General features: G+C 38.4%; 1 protein-coding gene across 16 annotated transcripts in view; it reads right to left on the bottom strand.

The window, feature by feature from the left end:
• Window positions 1–23,060, bottom strand: part of Lmbr1 (limb development membrane protein 1) — a 125,513-nt gene that overhangs the window by 29,360 nt on the left and 73,093 nt on the right. For all 16 annotated transcript variants that reach the window (XM_048785407.1, XM_048785412.1, XM_048785416.1 and 13 more), the window contains 6 exons: window positions 17,483–17,563; window positions 12,888–12,964; window positions 12,225–12,302; window positions 9,414–9,487; window positions 9,086–9,176; window positions 7,770–7,836 (listed from right to left, as the gene is read on the bottom strand). In XM_048785407.1, coding sequence (XP_048641364.1) covers window positions 7,770–7,836; window positions 9,086–9,176; window positions 9,414–9,487; window positions 12,225–12,302; window positions 12,888–12,964; window positions 17,483–17,563 — 468 coding nt within the window. The remainder of the gene's footprint in view (window positions 1–7,769; window positions 7,837–9,085; window positions 9,177–9,413; window positions 9,488–12,224; window positions 12,303–12,887; window positions 12,965–17,482; window positions 17,564–23,060) is intronic.

The raw sequence follows: 23,060 nt of genomic DNA, 5'->3' as shown, positions 1-23,060 counted from the left end.
AAATGATAATGAGAAACTATATTTCTGTATTTGTGTCATGAGTTACATGACATGATTTTTTTTTTTTTTAATTTCCTACCATATTCTTAACACTATACAGATTCTGTAGGAGTTATAAAGTAAGCATGTAAGGCAGTGATTCCCCTCCTAGAACTGTCTTCTCAGGAAGAGAAGATCTCAGGACAGTAGTGTTCCCAATGCATCTGAATGTGAGCAGGAAGCACAGGACCCCGCTGTGCACACGGCATGATGGGGTGGGGCAGGCTCCTTTCCTCTGGACTACTGGGTCAGGAGAAGAAACTGAGAGATCAGGATGCAGTGTGACATGGCAGGTCTGACTGTGTTCTGAGAGCAGAGAGGGATAAGAAGAAAGGGCCGAGGGAAGGCTCCTGGAGACTGCCCACTGAGCTGATGAGCCATCTTGAGCACCATGTCAGGTTCTGGGCAAGGCAGGCCCCACCTGGCGACGGGGGAAAAACACTCAGGGTAGAGGAAGCAGTGTGTTCAAGGGCAGAGTAAACACAGCAGCCACACTTTCTGCCCAACACAATGAGGAGCGTGCCTTCATTAGAAACAGCTCAGAATGTCTCTGGAATGGCAGGAGATGCAGGCAGGGCTAGGTTAAAGGGCACAGGTGCCCCTTAAGGAGGCTGGGTGTTGTCTGAATGGCAAAAACCCTTGCAGCATTTGGAGCAGGGGACCACAGGGCCATGCTTTCACTGTGTATGGGGTGGGTGTGGCAGGGATGGGCTAGCCTTTTAACCATGAGTAGATGGAACAGAGAAGGGACAGAGGAGGCCCTCCGGGGTAGGACTCTGCCTGCACTGCAAAAGCCACCTGCGGTGTTCTTCCTGCCTGCTCCCTTTGTCCACTGTGTGCAGCACTGGAAGATGAATGAGAGAAAGTGACTTACACAGTTAGAAGTAGTTAAGGCCTTGGGATTTATGTATGTCGTGCATGGCCAGGGAACAGTGAAGAAAACCAGTATTTACTACGTAACACTCTTTCCTTCTAAATAATTTACTGAGGTGTAATTCACATAGCACAGAATTAACCATTTTAAATAAATAATTCAAGGGCACTGGACACTCACATATTGGACCACCACCACCTCTGCCCAGCCCCAGCACCCATGCATCACTCTGAGTGAAACCCTGCACCCATCAACACCTGCTTCTTGAACCACGCATGTGCTTTCTGTCTCCGTGAATTCTCCTATGCAGGACTTTTCATCTAAACAAAATCATACCCTGTGTGGCCTTTTGTGTCAGGCTTACTTCATTCAGCATAATGTTTTCAAGGCTCATCCATACTGTACCATGTATCAATCAGTAAGTCATCCCATCTTGTTGTTTTTAATTGTAGTAAAAGATACATAACACAAGGTTTAGCAGTTTAACCACTGTTAATGCACAGTTCAGTGGTATTAATGGTATTTACATTTTTGTACAACCTCATCATCATCCACTGCCAGAACCGGCAAGTCTGAAACTCTGAACCCATAAATGACGACTCCTCTCTTCTCCCTCCAGCTCCTGGAAACTACCATCCTCCTTTCTCTGTGCACTAGATGAGTCAGGTGCCTCTTGTAAGTGGAATCCCACAGCCTTTGTCCTTGTGATGACTAGCTTGCTTCACTTAGAAATTATTCCTTCTTAGGGCTGAGTAACATTTCATTGTATGGGTAGGCCATGATGATCCACTCAGCTGATGATGGACATTTTAGCTACCTCCATATTTGGCTATTGTTATAAGGGCTTTTTAAAATAATAAAATCTTAGTCAAACCAGTTTAGAACACGGAAATAAAGACAAGCAGTTAAAATCAGCATACTACAGTGACACAACCACATCCATGTTTATAGCATCTCAAATCACAACAGGTAAACTATGGAATCAACCTAAGTGCTTGTGGTATACATACACAATGGACTATTACTCAGCCATAAAGAAGAATGAAATTATGGCATTTGCCGGTAAATGGACTGGAGACTGTCATGCTAAGCGAAATAAGCCGATCCCCAAAAAACAACCAAAGGCCAAATGTTCTCTCTGATATGTGGATGCTGACTCACAATAGGCCAGGGTGGAGGGAGGAAGAGGTGATTTACCAGATTAAACAGGACAGAGTGAAGGAAGTAAAGGGGGATGGGAACAGGAAAAACAGTACAATGAATTAGACATTACTTTCCTATGTTCCTATCATTTACAACCACAAAAATGGGAAGTTATACTCCAAATATATATATATATGTCAAAATATATTCTACTGTCATGTATAACTAAGAAAGAACAAATTTAAAATTTTTTTAATTGTTTCTGGGAGAAAAAAAGAAGCAGGACAGAATCAGGACAACTAGAATGTCTTGGTTCATCTACTCTGAGAACACAGCCCACCTCAACAAGAAGCACCCACTCACATCACAAATGCTTACTGACCAATGCTGTGAAAGATAAAAAGATGCAAGAAACAGGGCCTTGTCCTTGAAGTAATGTAAAGATTCTTGAGAAACTCAGGAGGCATAACACAAGGTTTAAAATACAAGAGTTTAAGCCACCTTCCCACACAATATAGGATTTGACTGGCCTCAGAGAATGCAGAAGACTGGACAGGTACAGAAAGGTCAGGGGAGAAGGCCACGAGAGACCTCCAGCCAAAGCCTGGGAATGGAAAATGCATCTGTAGTCCTCAGAACAACCTTCATGATGACTACACACTGCCAGGGTGCTCTGCTCACCTGAGAAGGTAGTTCAATTTAGCAGTCAGGTGAACTTGAAGACAAGCCAGAGCCAACCAAGGAAAACTCGAGTCAGAGTCCAAGAAAGAACTAATTTGCAAAAAAGTGAATGCCTTAGCCTTGCAATGTAGAAGGCAGCTGTCTATCCTCCTGGAGAAACTCTCCAGAAAGGGCCTCTGCGACACCTCCCAATCACACCTTCTCACTGTGGGAGAAATTAAATTGCAAAACTAAATGCTTTCTTAGTTCTTCTGGTTTGGCTTAGTGTCTTCTTACTCCACCCTTCTCAAAAGAAAAAAAAAAAAAAGGAAAAGGAAAGAAAGGAAGGAAGGGAGGGAGGAGGAAGGAGGGAGGGAGGGAAGAAGGGAGAACACCTGCTTAGAATCCACGACACTCCTTTCAAGGATGAACTATTAAGAGAAAGTCACATACAGCTCTCTGCTTTCAACACTATCAAACTCTTCACTTTTCCAAGAGAAACATGGGGAGGAAGATGAAACCTAGTACTGCTACCAAATATCACTGCAAGATGGCAGAGGAGCCTGCCAAAACTCTTAAGGTTCTGATTTGGCCTTCTGGATAGAAGTGTTCCAAAGACTGAATTCAGAGACAAGCACAACAGGCTCTGATTTAGAAAGGACCAGTACGGGATGGCAGTGGAACCCTTCTTGGAGCAGAGCTGGGCTCCTCTGCCTAGCTTAGGGGTGGGTGGTAAGTTGAAGGTTTGGAAGTGGGAACAAGTGATGTGTTGTAGTAGGTGCACAGCAGCAAAGCTAGAGGAGAAGGAGAAAAGAAGGCCTTGGTGATCAGAAATGAAGAAGTGGGGGGGGGAGGGCCAAGGTTACAAACAGCAAATGCCAGATTAATTAAGATAAAATCAGAATCCACAAGAGTAGACAATTAGGAGGTCACCAGTAACCTACACATAGAGATAGTCACATGTTTGGGTTTGAAATTCAGTTTCAGATGACTGAGTTCTGATAGAGGAAATTATTTCAAAATCTTTTCTTCTTTTAACTCCCACTGGGCAGCACACAAAGTCAAGAGCCATCAAAGGGAACAAGAATGCTAATAAAAGAATTAGAAACAAAGTCACATCCAGGTGAGAGTTAAAATTTCCTATAGAGAACACACTCACACCCACATTTACAAGATATTATTTGAAAAGCTATAAACCAAAATGGTTTCTGGAAACTAGGGACTAGGATTCAAACTGGTGGTCTGAAGCCATTCTAGCCTGAACCCTCATTATAACCGTCTAGTTTTAACTAATACTTTAACTGTAACATTTTTAAAATTACCTCTTCAGGTTCCTTCTAGCTAAATGATCTGGGATTATTTTCATATGAAATTTATTTTATTTTATAGCAAACTAAGGTATCTGAATATCAACAGATGGCTAAGTCTAGATTCATCTGAACAATGTGTCATTTTCTCAGACCATTTTTCATCTCCCTAAATCAGTGTAGTATCAAAAACACAATAAGGAGACACAGGGAACATGAATTTCCAGGGAGTTATCATTAGTCGCCCCCTTAGACATTTGACACAAAATATTTCTTTAAATTTTTTTTAGTTGTTGATGGGCCTTTATTTTTATTTACTTCTTTATATGTGGTGCTGGGAATTGAACGCAGTGCCTCACACGTACAAGGCAAGCACTCTACCACTGAACTACAACTCAGCCCCGTAAACAAAATACTTTTAAGAATTCTTTATTCTTAAAAATCCTAACTATATATACAAATTTATAGTTTGCTATAAAAACATTAATAATCAAAAGTTAATTAATTCCACTCACTTATTATTTTCTATAATATATCTGAATATAACTAAGTCATTCAATATTTTTTGCTGAGAAACTTTCAATATGGGTCTTGAAATCACTTTTATATCAATATCATAATTTGCCATTGCTAAGCATCTGTAAAAGGATCATTTATTTCCATTTTACAGAGAGAAATGAAGAGGTATATCTGAGGGCAAATATTAGTAACATACTAAAAAAAAAACTCATATAAAGCCTTCTCCAAAAAAAGACCACTTTTTAACAAGAGCCCTCCATCAGAGAACAAGAGAGTAACCCACTGTGTCTCCTTTATGGGTGTCAGACTGCATGGACCTGGATGAGAAACATGTAGAAATGCTAAAAATAAATTCAACTTCATTTGAAATTATATTTTTATTAAAATGCCAAAAACACTTTTTTAAAAAATCTGTATTATGGACTTTGCATATTTTATGCAAGAAAGACCATCTAGAATAAAAATAAAATAAAAATTTCTGAAGCAAAAATTAGCAAAAGCATTTCAAATACTGTTATCTGCATTTGAGAAAAATTTCTCCATCATTAGAAATTTCAAAATGAAAAGCAATGAAAAGATGTTAACCTTTCATTGTTTTCTTGATTAAGCACAATGAAGAGCATGACAGCAATCATATGAAATCTATTCTTAAGGAATTCACTGCAACATCTAAACTTGAAATAGTTATAGAGAAGTTGAGACATCTCTAGATGACCAATTTGATCCTGTTCTGTTTGTACCCCGTTTGCAACCATCTCCTCTTACCACTTGGAGAGTTCATTAAAGTAAACAGTAAACCCTTTACTATAGGTAACGGACATCAAATGACCCCACAAACCCAATTTGGATTCTTCAAAACTAAAGTCTAAATGTTCAACAAAATAACGTTTTGGAACACTGGCATGGCTCAAAACTTTAGAAGGGCTTTAAAGGGTTCAAACACAAAATTTTAAGAAGAGTCTTTGTACTTCCTATGGGCAATAAAACTATCATTATGTTTGACTGAAGTACCTGGTCAAAACATTCCTTTTTACCTGGTCAAAACATTCCTTGCCACTTAATTCTCTGTAGCATGTGATATCCTTATTAAATTTATTGGTGACTTTATCTAAATAGTACAAAATTTTCTTCATTCAAATATTAACAAGCTTTAAATGTTAAAAGGAATTCTTTAATAAATGTATTATTTCACATTATGAACTTAAAGCTTTAATTTATAATGCCTATAATAAAACAATAATAGAATTCAGCAATTTTTTCAAAAGAGAAAAACACCCACAGAACATTTTTCACTTTTGAAGCAAAAATATCGCCAAATTAATCTTACTAGGTTTGATGTATTTTCAATTTCCAATTAAAATTACAGTCTTCACTAGAAAATTATTGGAATAAGAGGGAAAATGCACGATTCAGTTAAATTATGATTCTCCTTGTTACTGTCTCTCTTATGTCACCTAAGTGATGAGACACTGCTGGCTGATCCTGCAGGAGCAAATGAGACCACGTAAGGTCAGATTTCCTTGTGAGAGGCGAGGAGAAAAGAGTGGAAAATTTCACAGCTTGGAATTTGATTGTTAAGTACGTCCTCTATTCTAGTCTTATAAGCTTTTCAGCTAGTAAATTGAAATCCTGCTATACACTAGGATAATATTCATGACAATTCTCTATATTTTACCTTCTTAAAATCAAAGACTCAATTCTAAAGAGTTAATAGAGGAATTACAAAGTAACTCTCTAGTTTGCATTTCCCATAATACTAAAATAAAGCTTTATCTTTTAGTCTAGAAATTTGCTTTAACACTGTGAAAAGCCTCTGTGCATCTGTTTAGCGTATCTACTCCTTTTCATCTGTGCAGTGCCACTGGGCATAGCCTGCACTGCCGAGCGGGCTGACACCTTGCAAAGCGCCACATGACTCACTGTACCCTAATGCACTCCATTAATCCTGTTTGGACAGCTGGGCCCCGGCATTTGTTAGCTGCATCTTAATTGTTCCATCTTTCTTTTCTCCTTTTTATTTATCTCTATGGAAAACTACTCAGGAATTTAATTTGTCAGGCCTCAAAAAGTGAATTTTGCCCTGCTTTTTTTTCTTTGTATTAAAACTATATTCAGTATGTAATTTTCTTCATAAAATCAGTATCTATTAATAATCAGCAACTAATCTTAAGTAACAGAGCACAGTACATAAGCTTTCTAAATGTTTAAATGGCAGGGTGGCTGTCATATCACCAAAATTATTTGATGGACTAAGTAAATGGGTTTCCAGTGGTCCCTTTACATGTCCACTTTACACTTTCTATTAAAAAATGAAGAATTCATAAAAATTATGAAGATAACTACAAAGCCCCCACTTTCATGCACAGCCTGCACTGCTGATGGCCGTTAGCCTTGAATCAATAATGGAGGCAACATGACAGCTAAAGCAGAAGAAACCCAGAGGCACTACAGTTGTTGCAGAGCACCTTGCTGAAGTTACTGATGTTTCTATAATCATTAGTTTCCTAAGTTAAAACCTAAATCTAGAAAATTATACAAAATGGTCCAATAGAAAGTTTTGTTTGAAATAATACCTAGGCAAGAACTGAACCGTCTATAATTAATATTTTATATAGAAGGTCAAATGACCTTTCAGTGACAAAGCAGAAATCTGTTTTACTTTTAAAAGATGATCAGAATCCTCTGTATAATGACAAACTAAGGAAATGATCTGATTGACAGGCAAAGAGAGACTGAGGACCAAGGACGTCCTTGGAATAAGCATATGCTCCCAGAAACTGTATCATGCATATTTTTCAACTCTATTTTCATGAATACAAAGCAGCTTAAAATGAGTTTACAATTTTCCAGTTTTTTAAACTACATACTAAATTTTACATTCAAAAAAAGACATTAGTTTAATATTTTCTAGATGTAAATGTTTTTTTAAAGACAGTTTCCTCACTGGAAGATTCAAAAGCTGTGAATGTGGTGGGGGCTGGGAAGGGGGGGAGTCTATTGTTTGGAGAAGAAACACTTTAAATTTTTTTTTTAATGGTTTTTATTTGATGAAAGTGTTTGTCTTGGTATGGCCAAGTACAGAACTAAAGGTATAACAATGTAGGAAGAAACATTATATTTTAAAGGTGATCTTTTTGAAAGAGTTGAAAAAATAAAAGTTAAAAAGGTTTAGTAACAGTATCTTTAAGAAAAAAGGTTTTAAATGAACATTTCTCATTTAAACTCACCCAGAGTTCTTGACATCACAGGTAGAGCAGAGCTCAAGACTAAGATTGATACACAATTACCAATGATCTGTGAGGAGAAATCAGAAAGAATACTGGGCAACTGGACAGCAGGATGACAGTAAACCACCAACCCTGTGGATCACTGCCCCACTCAGCCAGCTTCTGAGTGATGCTAACTGCTCAGTACAGAATTGCGAGAATAAAACTTTTTCTATTTAGAGTTATAACTGTGAATTCTATAAAATATTCACAGTACCTGGCGCACACACACACACACACACACACACACACAGTCATGGAACACTTACGTCACTTTTCACTTAGACAATATACTTCACATTATTGGTATGATTGCCAATTTCAAAAAGCTTTGCTTGTCAAATAAAAAAGAATATATTTGATTCTTCTTACTATATTTTTAAAACCAGACTACTGTTCAAGTTCTCTTATATAAGATCTACTTCTCTTTAAGATCTAATTTTAAAAGTGTCTGCTATTAAACATCTGAACTTAGTCACTCGTTTTCAAGGTGTCCTAGGCTATTTGTTCACATTTAATAAGAGGAGCGAAATGTTTATTAATACTTACGATCATTTAAACTAGATACTAGATTTTTAAAAACCCTCAATTACTGACTTTAAAGAAGCTGTAACACTATATGTGTGTGTGTGTGTGTGTGTGTGTAATATATCTTCTCCTTTTTAAATAAGTTAAAAATAAGAAACATACGATGGAAGAAAAAAGTAAGGCAGCAACTCTTATTAGTCATTCTTTGTCAGCCTGTGGGAACATTTTCCAGAGATTCAATCACTATATAAGATAACAGCCTTTATTATGAAGGCAATGACATATTGTACAAAGTCAAATTAACCTCAGACTACAAAATGTTTCTGAATAAAACTCTTCCGACTTACTTTAATTATTCAAATTTGAAATACTTTGTCTCTACTACTTGTAGCAACTAAGTTCTTCAGATTTCAGACAAGCTCCCAGAAGCAGAGTTAGTACAATCAAAGTTACTCATTAGCAATACGTTTTCTTTATAGGCAAAAGAGTCCTTTCAGGACCCTTCTATAGCAGTGAAGAAGCTCTGCAGTTCTGTGCATTTACAAGTGAATGGACCCCATCCAAATCAAACAGAGCTCATCCTTTTCCCACTCACTCAGCATTCTGAAAATCTTCCCGCTTGTGTTTACGTAGCTTGCAAACCAACACCTATCACAGCAGATGAACCATTCGGAGCAATTACTAAATAACACAGTCCATTTGTCTTGTAAGGCAACAGAGGGCCACAGTTGCCTCAGACTTTACCTTACCTTTGTCATAGTTGTGTCATCCTTCCTGGGTGTAAAGTTTCCAAAAAATCGGAGACTATAGAAACCGACAACAGAAGACACCATAAGATAGCTGTGAGAATCAAGGAGAACTGTTCAGAAGAATGCGAGTTTCCATGAGTTCTCAGCAACCTCCCAAAGGTCTTAAGGCCCACAGCAAAAACAAAACAAAACAAAACACCACTTTGAGTGCTTGGGGAAGACTGACCTGTTTTCTCTTCCAGACAAGTGTCTTAGTAAATTACCACTGTCCCAGAAACTAGACAGAAAACTTGTTAACAGACAGAAAATTCAGTTAAAGAAAGGATACAAAATCAAAATGATTTCAAGTGCAGCTCCCACAAAACCAAATGTAGAGAGAGAGGCACTTCCTATTCCAGGCCCCTAGAGGAGAAAAAAAAAATTTCAGAATCCACTGACACCACCATATTTAGTTTTCCTAAAACTATTGTTTCACAAACATAAGACAGTTGAAACTAAGAATGTTTAATACCTTGAAATAACATGTAGGCTTTCAAAGGCCAATGAAACATGACATCAGACTGAATTCATCAACAAATTCAGCTACCATGTTAACAACTTTAACAAGCTCAAAAAAAAAAAATTCTGATTTACCTCAAATGTAATTTAATGTACTTGCCAAAATGATACTATACTTACTGTTAAAAAGTGTAGCAATTTGCTACTTGAGAAAATAGATCTTAAATATTCTTGGGATAAATGTTTTACCAATAGAATGTTACAATAGGGATAGAAAATATACTCATCTGAAGGCTGAGGCAACGTACAGAATTACACAAATTAATTGTGTCAGAGTTAAGCTAAGCTTAGAAAGAAAGTGGATGCCTATCCTTATTTCCCTTCCCCAAATCTTCCTTAGAAACTCAAGAGTTACAAAAAATATAACTTAACACAGATTGTTAAAAAGTAATGCATCATTTTTCCCCTAAATGTCACATCTATTTCAAAACCTAGAACTTAAAAAAAAAAAAAAAAATCAAACCAGACAGAATATATTAATTTAATGAGCCCTGACAGGCAAAATATAATTCCCTAGTAAAGTGCAAACAATATTTTCAAATCTTACAACTAAATATTAAAGGAATGATCTGCATATGAATTACTGTTCTACTAGTCAGCTTATATAACACCACCAGAGATAAGAATGTATAGTCAGACTAATAAAAAATAAGCCAATAAATATTATCATACACATTATATATCCATTCAATTTTGCCAACAAATGTAAGAGTAGCTATGAAAATCTCAGATATAAACAAAGGGAAAGGAATTTATCAATTTCTTGCCAATATTTTGAAGACAAAAAGAATGATGTCAATAGAAAATGATTGGATTTAGAACACGCTACCCCAAAACCTGACACCTCAGTATTTGAGAAGACCTATAAAGATCACTCTCTGACCTCCCAAAGTTCTCTGAAGCAGACCATGTGACCCTTATTGTGGGGAGGGACAAAGGGAAGACCCTAGGTTTTCTCTAAACCCAGATACCAGGAGAATTCCCCTCTCTGAAGACAAAGGACATACCAAGTAAACCATACCCTCTTAGGGCCACCACTCCACTGACCAATCTGCTTCAAATCTCAGAATAAAGACACAGGGTTCCCTGTTTCTCTTAGTCTTTACTTCTGAAGGCTCCTGTGTCACGTAAAACTTATGTTAAATAAATATGTTCACTTTTCTCTCATTGATCTCTTTTGATATAGAGACCTCTCATGAACCGTATGCTGGGTGAGGAAAAGACACTTTACTCCCCTGCAAATCCATGTTGACTAAAATGGAAAATATTTTTGGAATACTCCATTTTAAGAGAAAGCTATAGCAGGATTAAGATGAACTAATTTATCTGTACAATCATACAGGAAGCCCTTAAAGGTACATGTCACTCTCTAATATCCACTCACGGGGGTAGTATAAAAATGTGCCACAGAGCTTGGGACTTACTTTGTCTTGATGGCATATTAAAATGGATTAAAGAGTCAACAGGCAGTCAATACAGGAATGACTTCCTGGTCAACCCATGGTTTGAGAGATACAAAGACAAGGCTAAGATGGAGGAGGAGTACCATCTTATTTATTGTGCAGATTGAGGCACCTGGGAAGTCGGTAGGTTTGCACAACTAAGTATGGTGATGGCAGTGGCAGATGGCACAAGGTCCCAAGAAGGCTGGTGGTTGAGTGAATCAAGAAAATGGCTAAAGAAATCAGTCTCTGAAAGAACAGGGGATCTTTTTCTGAAACTGAAGGGAAGGAATTAAGACAGACACTGGCTTGTTCCTATGAGAGACAAGGATATGTCATCTGAGTCAGAGAGGGATCAGTGATATCATGAATCTGGCTATGGGGAATGCAAAAGCTGACGACTTGGGAAAAATAAAATAAAATTTCAAAATTTAAATGCCACTTTAAGGATTCAAACTTGTGTAGTAATATATAGAAAAAGAATAGCAAATATGAATACGTCAGGATAACTATAATACATATGAAAAATATATTCAAATAGGTTCATCAATACAATTAAATAACATCATCGATTTTTAAATCAGGAAAAAAGTTAATTCATGAAAAGAAATACTTTCATCCAGTATCTGTATATTTTGTTATAGTTTCACAAAATGTGTGATACAGTTAAAGTATAAGTCCCTATAGCTGTATATTTAGATCTTTGAAAAATCCAGTGAGTGGACAGGGGATGCAGCTCAGTGGCAGAGTGCTTGCCTAGCATGCCTGAGGCCCTGGGTTTAAAAAAAAAAAAAAAAAAAATCCAGTGAGTCTAACAGGTATACTCTTTATACATCACTATTTTAGAGCATGCATTTTCTTAAAGAATCACCAATAGGAATTTCAGTAAAACCAAGTTTAACTCTGATACCAGAGTTTAAAGAAAACTCTACAACCTGAAAAAAAGGACAATTCAAAGTAAAAAAAAAAAAAATTAGAGAAATCAATATTTATAAATACACTGTTTGAAAACTCTTTCCATAAAGAAAGTCATACAACTTGACCTCACAGAAAGGCAAATGTTTTCATTCACTTACTGAAAACACTCAAGTCTATACACAGAACACATATGCAAAAGAGAGGAAAGCACTTTACTGTACCCTTGCTCCCTTCGGCATTGCTGTTTCATCAACCAGCAGGCAGAGAATATTACAGGCCACCAGTAGGACCGAGATAGCCTGCAACACAAAGATTGGGCTGGGTCAGCTCTTGGTTTCAACATGCAGATGATAAGTCTACAGGACCAAATGCATGCTTCAGAACAGAGGGAAAGCAGCCAAGACCAAATTCCACAAACAAAGCAGATGACGTATAAATGCTCCAGGGTAAATTCTTTAAAATTCTGCAAATTATTATGATTTCAAAGCTTATGACAAAAGATAATGAGATAGACCATTCACTAAGTAGTCTCACCAATTGGAAACCCACAACTCTACAGATCTCAGACATGTAAAGTATCAACAGAATTAATTTCACAATGTAATTTTCATATCTTTTCAGCAAGTTTAAACTAGGGTTTCTACAACATCTTGTTTTCTCAAATGAGACAAAAGTCTGAATTTCCTCAGGAAACAGACAATTGAGGACTTTTTCTAATTGGCATTAGCTTCCATCTTTGCTCTAACAAAGGTATAAACACATTTTAATCTTGTTCGATAGAAAATCTTGTTCACTAGAAACCATTTAGCTGAAAGTTACAATACTCAAAGGCTAAAGTAAATAAAATATAATATGCTTTATGAAGAATGCAAATAAATTCTTACTGTCTCAATAAGAAGTAAAATCATAACAGCGGGATACACCAAATTTCTTTCCCATGCTGAAGCCTTTTTTCGCCTCTCTATTAGAAGGAAAAAACAAGACAAAAATTTCAGAAATTTCTAAAAATTATCTCCAGATTTATATTTTCATCCCATCGTGATATTAGCAGTATGCATTATTTTTTCCCATTTTGAAAAGCATAAATTACTTTCAATTTTCCTTCATAAATTACAAAAATCAGAGTTTTAACATCAGTTTGTGCCAGGAGCAGTGGCGTACACATATAATCCCAGAGGCTAGGGAAGCTGAGGCAGGAGGATCCCAAGTTCAAAGCCAGCCTCAGCAAAAGTGAGGCGCTAAGCAACTCAGTGAGACCCTGTCTCTAAACAAAATAAAAACAGAGCCGGATATATAGTCCAGTGGTTAAGTGCCCCTTAGTTCAATCCCTGGTACAAAAAAAAAAAGAATCAGTTCACTATGTTAAACAGCTCAATTCTGGGAGGCCTAAATTTTATCCCTGTAAAGACAATTCCATTTTTATGTAAACATACTGTAAATATACAGCTTACTTTGAAATACAGAAAGCTTTGTATTTGGTATAGATATACATACTGACATAGACATACCCTTGAATGAGTACAATAACATACATAAACTTTCCTCTAGCCTCAGGGACACTCCCAGCTTTCTGAAGGCTAGAAGTAGACATCCATGGCTAGATACCAAGGACACCATGAACTATACCAGTCCCCCTGCCAAGAACACCTGGACAAAGGAAATTCCACTTTTAAAGCATCTGCATTAAGAGACCAGAAAGCTACCCAGATAGGAGAATTAGGAGCCAATATTCCCTGAATTGTGTGCAGGTGAGCCCCCCATGTACACCACTTTATCCCAAAGGTGTTTTTCAATAAGCAGCTGGCATGGACCCATGAGACTCAGAGATCAAGCAGAAATCAGTAGTCAGAAGACAACGAAGTTAAAGCAAAACTCTCAGAAAGCTCAAAAGGGCCAGGAAGACAAACCCTGGAGTTTGGGGCTACCAGGGCAGCCAGAATTTGAGATGCCACCATTATAGAGAGAAAGGAAGGGCAAAGAAGAGAACCTGACATGCAGACCCACTCTCCCAGAAAGCCTCAGTAGCCAAGAGACTGTGGAGAGCAGAAGGATGCAGCCCTGGCTGGAAGCCCAGCAAAGCTCTGCTGGCTCAAGTTTCTTGAGAAGCAAGCTAGAGTTCATTAAAAAAGCCTGATCAAAATAGCCAGGTTTTCAGTGAGGACCAATGAAATGCCATAACCCAGGATCAAGGTCACGCTGGAAACAGACCAGCCCAGAAGGACTAAGTTTTTATATCCCACTCTACTGCTCACCAGAGGCCAAAGTGAAACTGCTCAGAAAGAAGAAAACAGCATTCAATTTCTATGATTCTGTGAGAAAAGTCTAGCTTTGAGTCAAACATGTCCAGAAGGCAGGATAAAGAGGAAGACACACCCTCAGTTGGTCCACTTATGGACTTATCAGAAAGAGGCCTGAAATGATTGATAGGTTCAATAAGGTAAGTGACAAAATGGAAAATTTCACAAGTAAGTTTGAACCAATAAAAATAAACAAACATGAATTCTAGAACTGGAAAAAAACTATAACAAAAATTAAGAGTTCAACAGATAGTTTGGAATAGTTATGGCATAGCTGAAAAGATGGTGAAATAGAAAACAAGGCTTGCAGAAAGTATCACAGTTGAAACATGGAAATGAAAAAGGAGGAACATATGGACAAGAATAAGAGTGAAAATGTCTGCCATGTACATAACTGAGAGAATGAGGCAGAAACAGTGTTTGATGAGATGATGACCGATAATTCTCCCAAGTGGGTGAAGGACATCAAGCCACAGTCATGAAGGCACAGAGATCTTAAGAACCATAATCAAGAAACCAAAAAAATGCATACACATGAAACAAACAAACAAACAAAAAATCTGATCACATCAGTGTAAAACAGCTAAACAAAGACAAAAAGGAAATATTTAAAGCCCTTCGAAAACCAACAATATGACTTTAAACCAGAAACCAGAAGACACTGGGATGACATCTCCACAATGCGGAAAAGAAACAAATAAGAATTCTCCATTCTGTTAAAAAATGCCCTACAAAGTGAATGTTTCCAGACAAACAGAAACTGAAAGAATCACTGCAGGACACATGTATTAAGTGAAATTCCAAAGAGTGTTTCCAAGCAGAAGCTAGAAGGGCCCTGCAATCACAGAATGGAACATGTGATGAGAACACCAATGGAACACCATGTCCATCCACTACATTGGTAAACATTTAAAAGTTCTACATTGTCAAGTGTTAGCAAGGATGGGGACAATAGGGAATCCTACTATGCCTAGTAGGAATGCAAAATAATGCAAATACTTAGGAAAGAACTTAGCATTTATCTATAAAAGTGAATATACTTAAGTACAATGTAATTCACTTCTAGAGTGTGTCCTGAAAAAAACATACACTAAAAGACATGCACAAAAATGCTTAAACAACATTATTCTTAAAAGCAAAATACTGGAAACATATCCAAAATCCATCCACAGTAAAATGACTAAGATAACTTGAGGCAATATAATATTACTTACAGAAATTAAAATGAACATATCTGATTTTGAAAACCTAATTCTGGACTTTTGAGGATGAAATGACAGGGCACAGATTTGCCATCCAGCCTGAAAGAATTAAGAACCAGAAAGAACCCATATTTGAAATGACAGTTTTCAAGACAGTAGACTTCTTATTGGGGCAGGACAGTGATCCCTGAAGATGGGAAACAAAGAGTATAAGTCTGTTTGACCAACCTTCTTGTGAGACCCCAGACCATGGCACAGGGAAGATGAACCCAAGAAGAGATCTGCTCATTCCTGAGCAGAAGACCTGAGGGGACCAAACCTGCTGAAGCATACAGAGCACCGTCCCTGAGAGGAGACTGCAACACAGGCAAAGAACGCCCAGGGCCTGCAAAGGGCCAGTCATGTGCTCAGTAATGATCAGATCAGACATGTCAGGAAACACTCCACACAAAAGTCGGAGGGAACAGAACTTGGCAATCAGCAAGGGCCAAGAACAGTGGCTGCCTAAGAGGCAGGGGACAATCAGCCCTGAATGTGACAGAGCTCTCATCTGGCCTCATAAGGCTTCACACCAAGACACAGTAACATCACATGGTTTACAAGTAAATTCGCTGCTCTCCAAAACAAAATGCCTCACTTCTGGAAGTAACAAAAATGGCACCCAAGCCAGGCGAGGTGGTGCATAGCTGTAATCCCAGTGGCTTGGGAGGCCGAGGCGGGAGGATGGCGAGTTCAAGCCTCAGCAAAAGCGAGGCATTAAGCAATGCAGTGAGACCCTGTCTCTAATAAAATACAAAATAGGGCTGGGGGTGTGGCTCAGTGGTCAAGTGCCCCTGAGCTCAATCCCCAATATCCCCCCAAAAAACAGCACCCCCAAAACTTTCAAATCAAAAACTACCAAGCAAGCAAAGAAGCACAAAATGCTACCAATAATGAGGAAGAAAATCAATCCAAACTTTTCAAGAATCAACACAAATGTTAGACTTATCAAACAAAAACATTCCAAGTGGTGTCATGATTATGTTCCTTATTTTCATAAAGGTGGAAGACAGAGATTGAAATGTTAATTAGAGGTGTGAAAGATACCAGACCCAAAGAGAACTTACAGAAATGAAAACTGCACTCTCTGATGCAAATTATAAATCCTAGTAACTGGGAATAGAAACACACATGGGTCAGATATGCAGAAGGCAGGTCAGACCTGTAGAATAAAGATTAGTGAAAGGACAGTCAAAGACCAACAAAAATGAAACAAAAAGAAAAGAGATAAAAAGCACAGAAGCATCCTCAAGCTATGAGCTAATCTACACATAACTTGAGCTCCTGATAAAAGGGTAGGGAGACAAGGAAAAATATATTTGCAGAAGTTAACAGCCAACAATTCTCCAAATTAGATGAAAGTATAAATTCCCAGATCTGAGAGACTCAATAAATCCAAAGAATACAGCACACTGAAATGCTCATCATAAGAAGATTGCCCAAAATTAACAGTAAAGAGGTATCCTAATAGCAGATACATAAAAAAGATATATTAAAAGATAAGTATGGCCTGGGGCTGGGGCTCAGTGGTAGAGCACTTGCCTACCATGCGTGAGGCACTGAGTTCAATCCTCAGCACCACATAAAAATAAAAGATATTGTGCCCACCTATAACTAAAAAATAAATATTAAAAAAGATAAGTTTTACAGATTATTTATTATAAATAATGTAAATGAGAAGACAGAAGAGTAACACCTTTGAGAATTAGCATCTTTGAAAGTTATTAGTATATACACACAAAAAAGTGAGTGAATATATAACTGCCCTCTTCCCAAATGAAAAGACAGTCTTTACTAATGACTTTACACAGAAAGTTCTAACATAATCTAAAGATTTTGCAAATTTTCTAGTATCTCAGACTACACCAAAGAAAGGTCTTTAAAGACAATACATAAGAAAGCTGTTTAAAGATCAATACATAAGAAAAAGAAGTACAGTACCTAGTTTTGTCTTAAGGGCCTTTACATTTTCAAGTTCCTGTTCCAAGTCCATTATGTTGTATTCCACCGATGAAGACAGACCTACCCAAAGCAAAAATATTTAGAAATATAACAACAGAACCCTTAGCACATTAGAACATTATTGCAAATCCTGATAATTGGGAATAAAAACAAATGTTGCTGTGATTTATTAAAAGAACATTCACATATTTATTATTTAAAACATCCAGGTTCTTCTTAATTAAAAATGTTTCCTAGAAAATTTCTTAAGTTGATAAAATTCTTACTTGATCTATTATTAATCTTTTATTAATTGTAAGAGCATCACATGCTTACTGTACCAAGTGGGAAAGAACCAAGGTCTCCTCCTCTCCCTTCTCCTCCTTAGTGACCACCATCACCAGCACAGCTGACGCTTCCTTACCTTTCTTCATTTTTGTGCTTAGCTTTCATCATATATTGTTGTGCATTTTATATTAATAGGACCAAATAAGATGCTTTACTTGACCATTTGCTGTCCTTTTCAATGCTACATCCAAGTTGACACATAGGGCCAACTCCATAATAGCTGAATAACATTCCATAATAGGAATGTACTACAATTTTACTCAAAATTATTCCATTTGTGAATATTCAGGTTTTCTTCATTATTTGCCACTACAAACAATGTTGTAATAAAAATTATCATATGCATATCCAGTATGTTTTGATTCTATTATTTTTGTATGACAAGTTCTCTAAATTCATATCAGAGTCAAAGGTGTGAGCATTTAGTTTTATAAGATATTTAAAGGTTACATTGCCAAAATAGTGCCATTTACTGTAATAATTTAATTTACTGTAATAGTTTATATTTCCATCAATAACTTTTGAAAGTACCTGTTTTCTAGTCTCTTCCCCAGCACTGGAAGTGATGGGTGACAAGTACCTTCCCACTGCTACTTAACACGTCCTTTCCTTGATGTGACTGACCACATTTCCACCTGGGCATCCCCCCTACTCAGGTCTTCTGCTGCTTTCTCTAATGGTTTGCACATAATATCTCCCTATTCTTGTTGATTTATCTTTTAAACTCTGCGACAGATAAGTTAAAATCCCCAGCACACCTGTGCTTTGGTCAGATTTCCTCAGTTCTGCAGAAGCTTCTCCTCATGAACCTGTATTAGCTGCTGAGGTTTCTCTTTGTTGTCATACCTATCACTGCTGCATCTTCATTATGAATCACACCTTTTACCACTTCATGTGCCCCCCATCTGCAATGCTTTATAACTAAAATTCTATTTTATGGCCTTAAATTCTAATTTTTTTTATTTGTCTTGCTTGTATATTCACATACCTACATACATACACACACACACACAAGCGCGCGCGCGTTTTCTCTTATCCAATCGAAACTTATTTGAGGTTTAAAACCCACATCATTGGTTATTGTAACTGAAATTGATTCCCTGGTTAAAACGGAAAAGGAACTCATGAGATATAGCAAGAAACTTGCCAGTGAGGCAAACAGAGGACACCAGGCAGCTGGAACCGTCAGCGCAGGACCATCAGGATCTCCCTCCATGGTCACTGCAAGAGGAATCTGCCCAACCACTTTCAGTCTTTAAGCTGTTGGGGTCAGGAATGAAAGCCCACAGGGCAAGTGCCCTAAGGACAGGGCTCAGAGTGACCCTTGAGCAAGTGTCCTAAGGACAGGGCTCAGATGACCCTTGAAGGTTCAGTTCCTTGGCTAGAAGAGGTGGAGAACTTTGAAAAGCAATCCCACAGATCTTATCTAATGGGAAAACTCAAGTCAAAGTTAGGTGCTTTCCTGGAAGAAAGGGCAAATGGAGCCTGCAGCCAACATGAGGAACGCATGTTGAACGACCCAGCTTGACTGGGCCTGCTCTGTAACAGTGGAATTCAGGTGGTTTACATCCTTAAGATCTGATTCCGCATTTAGAATAACTCGGCGTGGCAGTCGGTACACTTCCATTTCCACCTTCCTCACTGTACACATCACTGTAACAACAGAAATGCTACCCACTGCTTGCCCCTGTAGAAAACTATGATCAGCTTTCTTTTTTAACATTCTTCTACCCCCAGAATTAGAAATTATTTCTTTTCATTTACTTATTAGTTTTCTATGTATTTATCACCAATTCAAACTTTGCACCAATAGTCTCTATTTTCTCCTGGGTTTTATATTCTTTGGAATTTCATTATCTTGACAGAGCTTCTCCTAGAGTCTGGGACTTGCCCGCTCTGGAGATTGCTGCCCCTGCCATCTAGGGCTGCCCTTCTTGCAAGCCCCATCCTCTCCCCCTCACTTAGGTGGTACGTGTCCTCCAGTGGCTTGCTGAGAACGGATGAACGGGAGGAAAATCACATGAGACCGCACAAATGGGAATACCTTTCTCTCGCCATTTGCTTAAATACAGAGTTGGGTGTGTACTGGGCTAAAACTTTTCTTTCAGAGTTCTGAAGCCACTGCTAGGTTAAGAAGCCTGCTGCTGTTCTTATTCCTGCCCCTTTGTGTGTCTTATGAGTCGTGCTTGCGAGTCCCACTGTGAAGTACACAGCATCTGAGTTCCCGATGTTCTCGCTGTGAGTCCATCTTCATGTGTGCTGTTCAGTGCAAGACGAGCCCTCCCTCTGGATCTCCAAACTCATGTCCCTCAAACTGAAAATTTTCTTAATTTTGTATTTTTTCTGCACTATTCCTTCTCTTCTCCCTATCTGGAATTCCTGCTAGCCATATATCAGATCTCCTGAAGTAGCTCTCTAATTTTAACTCTCCTATTTTCCCTATTTTTGTCATTTTGACCAATTTCCTGGAACAGTTCAATATTCTAAGTATGCTATTGCTTCTAATTTTCAAGAATCCCTTCCTGCTCACAAGATTCCTTTCTCAGGAATACAATCCCTGTCCCTAGGGATATGAAGAGGGAGTTTATGATGAGCTGTTCTTCTCCCATGCATATTCTGTCCCCCAAGTGCTCTTGTTTGCTGTGCCACAGAGAGGCTTTCCCCCGACAGTCTGGTGAACCTCAGTTGTCTGTTCCTGTTTAAGAATGAAGCAACAGATCTGGGGCTGGGGCACAGTGGCAGAGCACTTGCCTAACACAGGTGAGGCACTGGGTGTGATTCTCAGCACCACATAAAAAATAAATAAAGGTTAAATTCTTAAATAAATAAATAATGAAGCAACAAAAATGCCAATTTGAAGCTGAAGACTCTGTGGATTGGACTGACAATGGTGACACTTCCTGTAGAATCATGTAGCTAACAGCTTATTGCTGGATGTGTAGCGCTTTCCTCCTAGACAAGACAGATCCTCAGCTAAGAGCCTCCTTGTCGCCCACAGGACTGACGCCTGGCTGTCTGGGGAGGACAGGGAGCCTGTGCATCTGTCTGTGGCGCTCCCACCCTCACTGTACTGGGCTAAGACCTGCCCTCTGTTACCCTCAGAGTAACCCTCACTCCTCTCCTCGGGCGGGAGACAGGTGCCTGGAACCTTGCTCAGAGGGAGATGATGTGGGGCTGAGACCCCTTCCCCATAGGCTTTTCAAGCGGCCCTCCTCACTGAGCTCACACTACTCCGCTTGGTGGTGCCACCCTCTGAGACTCTGGGGGAGACTAGCATATAGATCAAACACACCTGGCTTAGAGTCAGCTTTCTTGATTCTGCTAAATTGGCTTTTTCCAAAATTCTCTCAGGTCTGCTACATTCCAAAATTTTATTATAGTTTTCTTCTCTCAATTTTTTACCTCTGTAAGTGTATGCTTCTCTGAACCTCAGCGTTCCTATCTGTGAAACTGGGTGTATCTATTAGGAAGCTCACCACTAAATCAGAAAATTCAAAATAGCTTAAAAGTAAGGAAATAAGTTCACGTAATTGGCAGCTTGGAACATACAGCAAGCTTCCAAGCGAGTTTTCCAGCAGCTCAACAGTGACATCAAGGGACTAAACTGTGCCACCCACATTTTGGCTGAGAGACTGGTGATCTTTCTCCTTTCCTTTAACTCTATAATTTCTATTTTGCTGTTTTTTTTCCTCTTTCCCCAGCTAGTGGAATTCATGTTTATCCTTTTTCCCCCGTGTTAGGCACTTCAAAGTCACTTTCCCATTCTCATTCCATTACATATCCACACAACACTCTCCTAACTCCACAGGGACGCTTTCTAGGAAAAGCTCATGACTGTTTCATCTCATCATCACTCACTGCTCCCCACTCATCTCCCCAACTCCTTGATCTTGCTGAGGTTGTTTAACAAGATCAAGGAGTTGGGGAGATGAGTGGGGAGCAGTGAGTGATGCTTTAAAAATATTTAGCTTAATAGCCAGGTGTAGTGACACAGGCCTGTGATCTCAGCAACTCAGGAAGCTGAGGCAGGAAGATCGCAAGTTGGAGGCCAGCCCCAACAACTTAGTGAGACCATGTTTCAAAATAAAAACACAAAAATGGCTGGGGATGTGGTGGAGCACCCCTGGGTTCAATCCCCAGGACCCCTACAAAAAGAGACTTAGCTTAAGACTATTACTAGGGGGCTGGGGTTGTGGCTCAGTGGTAGAGTGCTTACCTAGCATGTGTGAGGCACTGGGTTCTATTCTCAGCATCACATATAAATGAATAAAATGAAAAGGTCCATTGATAGTCTTTTTTTAAAAAATATTTTTAGCTATTAGTAAATTGTTGCTTCAGTATGAAAGTTAGAAAAGTGCCTCGCACAAATTAACTACTCACTACACAGATGTGAAATGAATAAGCACTGTTTTTTTGCCTTAAGAGATGAATGGAATCTTTGAGATATGTGAGTTCTTAGAAGTAGTCTTTATCACCACCACCCCCCCAACTGTGGATGCTGTTCACTGATCCTTAGCAGGCTGCAAATGTCAAGTCTGACGTTGACCTGGTTTTACTTTGTAATTTTTCTATGTGAAAGTTTAAGACCCCCTGGCCCCAAGTCAATATTTTTGAAATTCAGGAATCTTGTAAGATAAAGCTGGATCTTTTAGATTTATTGTTTGGGGATGGGGGTGTGGCTCAGTGGTAGAGCATTTACCTAGAAGGTTTGAGACTCTGAGTTCAATTCCCAACACTGCTTGTATAAATAGTGATAACTATATTTTACTTTTTATCCCAATTCTTCATAAATTATACAGTACTATAATTAACACTCAATTAGCCTCTGTATTCCATTAGTATAATTCCAAACTACATGCCATTTCCTACACTTGTAAAGAACTATTATTCCAGTAACCAATACAAGGCCAGAAAAAATAACCTGATGATTGTTCATCAGAATAGATGATATTTCCATTGCCAATCTGAAACTAAATGAAAAGACATACATGTCTGCCTTATGAGTCCGCCTAAAAAAGCTCAATGCAAATGTCTAGGCCAGTCATTGAATGATTTTTCAGAGGAAAACAGCAAGTGACATTTCTGAAATTCTGTGCTTTCGCTTCAGGAGGCCCACCTCTAGCCACACAACAGGTGATTAGTAAATACTGACTGGCCTATGAAAATCAAGAACACATCCCTATTATCCACAAACTAGGTGTGCTTTTGTTAAATGACAAGATTCATCTCT

Source organism: Marmota marmota, unplaced genomic scaffold, assembly GCF_001458135.2.
Source record: "Marmota marmota marmota unplaced genomic scaffold, marMar, whole genome shotgun sequence".
Classification (NCBI taxonomy): domain Eukaryota; kingdom Metazoa; phylum Chordata; class Mammalia; order Rodentia; family Sciuridae; genus Marmota; species Marmota marmota.
Note: the sequence above shows the minus strand (reverse complement) of the source record. Positions and strands in the feature narration are given on the sequence as shown.